Raw genomic sequence first — 4,328 nt, forward strand, 5'->3', positions numbered from 1 at the left:
GACAGTTTCTGCAGGCTTGACAAACATCCAGCAGTTGAACAATTATTAGTTTCCTATATAATACAAGACACAGACTGATGTTAAACTGAAATGTTTGCCTAAATCAAGTTCTTGGAGTCGCTTAAGAATTTTGGATTCAGATAGTAGAGTTGCACTGTTTCTAATAGAGCTTTTGGTCTTGGGCAGTGAGGAGGGAGAGGGCTTGTCCTGGTTTTCTGCTGGGATAGAATTGTCTTCCTAGTAGCTGGTACAGTGCTGTGTTTTGGCTTTAGTATAAGATTAATGTTGAAAACAACAAAACATTGGTGTGTTAAGTAGTGGTTTCTCATGGATCAGTTAGTGATGAGGAGCACAAGAACTTGGGAGGGAGCACAGCCAGGACAGCTGACCTGAACTAGGTTAAAACATGATAGGGCTCATTTGTAAATATTTTTCAAATCTTCAGACCTGTATGCAAAGGAAAAAATAATTGAAGATATGCGGATGACATTAGGAGAACAAGAACAGACTCAGATTAAACAAGAAGAAGTGATGGAAGCCAAACTAGAAGAGATCAACAGATTAGTTTTGGGTAATCTATGGAAAGGGAGCAGGGAGGCAAAATTATATTGGATCTATTGTGATTAGATGCTTTAAATTTATGGTTTTATTTGTTGACTGCTATTTAGGCATTAATTTTATGTAGTACATAACAAACTTCTAAGAGTTCAAGGCTTTGTTGTCCCTTTGCAGTCACAGCTGATAAATTCAAGTAACTTTAGAATAAGGATGTGAATGTGCTCAAATATGCATTTAAACTACATATTATATAACCTAATTTTGTGTACTGACTAGAACTGGAACTATGGAAGCAGAAATTTAGAGAGCTGAATAACCAGAGCGATAGTGACTGGCAGCAAAAGATGAGCAAAAATGAGGAGAAAAACAGAAGTGAAAATGAGGAAATAATGAAGCTGCAAAAAGAGCTGAAGGTAAAATATGGTGATGTAATTCATACTTAGTTTTAAAGCCATAACTTTCATTTAGAAATCTTTTTTTTTTCTGTGTCACTGTCTTCAAGAGCTAGGGCATCATATGGCAAGTTGTTGCACTAGTAAAGGAAACCTCCTCTAGAAGCTGTTTTGCACCCGTACAGCAGTTTGGATGCGTATCTTTGTAACATATGGCATCACTGTAGCCCTGTAATGAACTGCACTCGTCCTTATATTATGCTACCATAGATGTCTTTCTACAGCTAGGCTTCTCTTACAGTTGTCTTAGCTAATCTAACTCATGATAGCTATTCCAAACCTCTTTCCTGTCAGTTGCTTTGGCAACTAAATGAGACTTTCAAGATCTTGCACTTGCTGTATGACCTGTAACCCCTTCTTGTTAGGCTGAGGATTTAAACTTAATTCTCATTGGATTAGAGAGATTTCCCCTCTCTCCCCACAAGCGGCTATTCGGGTGCCTTCTGTTTTATGTGGGTGAATGTCTGACAAGAGATTCAGATGATTGTGATAGGAAAGGAGGCAAAGTTGCTGTGGATTGAAGCGACATTCTTTGGTATGCTGGATCTCTGCCTACCATTCAAACTGTACTGTACTCTTTGCCTTCCAGTCTTGAAGTAGAAGTAAGTTTTCTAACATGTCCTGCAAGGCAGTGTAAAAGATTGGGAATCTGTAAGTTGAGAGTCTGTTTACTGGTGTAACATTTATAGTGTGCTCACTCAGCACATTTTTAGACGAGAAAAAAAAAGTTTCCATAAAGATGCGTCAGTCTGAATAAAACTTGCTGAAAATTGTTCATTTTTTCTCAATACGGAAGAACATATGAGAATGTAGTACTTGCACTTGGGAATATGCTGGAGTAAAACTGTGTTAGGATTTTTATCTTTTTGAAAGAAATCCGTTTAATGGTAATCTGGATTTTGAGATTTTTATTTTGTCTTAATCTCTACCTATGGTTTTGTTTCTGGTTTAATTAAAATAGGAAAATGAGGCAAAGTATCAAAGTGATAGAACGAAGTGGCTGGAGGAGAAAATGACACTCCTACATCAAGTAAAAGAAGCTGAGATCCTTCGCAACAGGGAAATGAGAAAATCTGAGGAGGAAAGAGAGCACCACGTAAAGAAGCAGAAATTGTAAGTGACTGGAGGTCTTATTATATTGAATCCTCTAGTGTCTTTAGCACAGAGCAAATCTCATATGAAGTATTAACAGCGTGGATGCTTGAGGGTAGTTGACCTTTGTCAAAATCCCCTCACTTTATCACATGGCGAAGCCTAGATGAGTCCATCTTGTTAAGAAAAGGGAAGAATAGGAGGGTCACAAAATGAAAAATCTTAATAGGTAATGGAAGTTAACATGCCTGTTCCTTTCTATCCTATCATCACCTTACTGAATTCTTCAAACATTATTTTGTGTGTAAAACACCTGTCAGTAACCTACACTTACATGAATTGCTGCTTATTTGAAGCTAAGAAAACATACTTTGAAAAATAGGATTGTTTGTTTGGCTTTTTCCTAAAAGCAGAAGTTAACAAAAAATCTTTTGAGATTTAGAGTAAAAATACTTAGTTAAAATGCTGGTTTTGTTCCTGTTTCAGTTTCAGCTGAGAGTCAATAGCAAGGTAAATGCCTTACCTGTTCACCAGGCTGCATCATGGTTGTATTTCTTGAGTATCTAAAATTATGAAATGAATCTGACCAATCTAAAACTGTATTTGCATCCAGATATAGTTGGCAATGACTTTCTGGATCTGCAATCAGTACAGGAGGGTATTAGGAGCTTAAGATTACTTTAACGTTATCCGTGACTTTGCTTGCCTGAGACTTGCTCGCTCTGATTTTATTACTAACAAAGAGTATAAATATAGATGCAGATTTTCTAATTGAAGCGTAGTTTGCTTTTGTATTCTTTTTTGTGAAAACAGCTCTATGCGAGCTTTGTAGGATCAATATAGGCTTTCAAGTTTACTCAGGCCATAAAATAGTAATGCTATGTGAAACCAAACTATCAGAAGAGTTCAGATAGTGCGTAGAACTGGTGCTCAATTCTAATCTTTTTTTTTCCCCTATTCAGGAAAGTCTTGCTGCTGCACAGCTGGCAGAAAAGGACAACAATCTTCAAAAGTGGCGTGAAGAAAGAGAGAAATTAGTAGAAGCTTTGGAAATACAGCTCAAGACTTTGGTTTCTAACACAAAAAGATAAGGAAACAGCAGAACTGAAACAGGCTGCACTAAAGGATTTGGGAAAGGTTCTCTCTCTCTTGTTCTTGCGGGATTTTTTTTTCTTTTTTACTTTGTTATGCATTAATTCTACAAAACACAATACTTTTTGTGTTTGGCTCAGTTTTTTGATTCTTACTGTCATATTGAAGCCATTAGCAGCTCATTAAAAATAGAAGCTTTATGTTTGAAATTGAATTTGTAACAGTAACCAAAGTTTCAGAACATTTAGTAGTTTATTTGAAGTCTCTTTGATCCTTTGATTGCAAAGTTGAACTGGAGATCTGAAACAGTTATCATAGCTGCTGCTTTTTTCACAGCCCCAGGGACTTAATGAGCAAGTGGGAGGTGAACTATTTATAACTTCACATGAGTAAAATAAAAATTTACGTTACATCTTCCCTGGGTGTTACATGACTTCCCTTCACTTTAAATAGTGACCACTCATACATGAAATTGTTGGCTTTTTGTTGGATAGCTGACTGGTTTAGCTTGGAGTTCTAAAACTGATGCTTCCAAGTAACGATGCTTGTGTGTATATTTTCTTTTGCCAGTCCTGCAATTTGTGGCATGTTTTGCTATGTTTTTTAGGCTAAGGAAACTGATACAGAAGAACTAAGGAAACAGCTGGCTGAGAAAGATGACTTTATAAAGGAACTGAAACAGCAGGTTAACCATGAAAGTCTTCTGTCTATGGCAGAAGTACCTTTACCTGAAGAAGGACAATCTGAAATAGATCAGACTCTAAACAAAGAGGTATGGTTTGTTATGGAAAGTATGTACTAATTATAAGGTTTTAATAACTTTTGTTGTTTTCTCAATATATGTTTCAGTGACACTGGGAATCTGACAAACATTATTGCTCATACTACTTCATACTTTATGTTCATTTCTGAGTTCTTGTTCATTCTTTCCATCTCCCACTTTTGCTATCAGAAAGAGGGTACTTACATTAATAGAATACCCTCTCTCGATACGTTTATAGAACTTGCATACCTGAGGGGAAAACTAGTTAACTAACCCAGGTTCTAGAGTTGAAGACATTGTAGTGCCATTCCAGTTTGATTGTGTTCAGGGAATTTCAGCTCAAAACTTTTGTGATATTGCCTATACTGTGG

General features: G+C 36.6%; 1 protein-coding gene across 1 annotated transcript; it reads left to right on the plus strand.

The window, feature by feature from the left end:
* Nucleotides 1–363: 363 nt before the first annotated feature.
* Nucleotides 364–3,140, plus strand: LOC133218553 (kinesin-like protein KIF20B). Its single transcript, XM_061365491.1, has 4 exons — nucleotides 364–571; nucleotides 835–971; nucleotides 1,972–2,123; nucleotides 3,065–3,140. Exons 1-4 carry the CDS (start codon nucleotides 478–480, stop codon nucleotides 3,138–3,140), a joined length of 459 nt encoding a protein of 152 aa, XP_061221475.1. The 5' UTR covers nucleotides 364–477.
* Nucleotides 3,141–4,328: the final 1,188 nt, after the last annotated feature.

Source organism: Neopsephotus bourkii, unplaced genomic scaffold (assembly GCF_033783945.1).
Source record: "Neopsephotus bourkii isolate Nb327-2 ecotype Australia unplaced genomic scaffold, CSIRO-AGI_Nbou_v1 NB_2, whole genome shotgun sequence".
NCBI lineage: Eukaryota > Metazoa > Chordata > Aves > Psittaciformes > Psittacidae > Neopsephotus > Neopsephotus bourkii.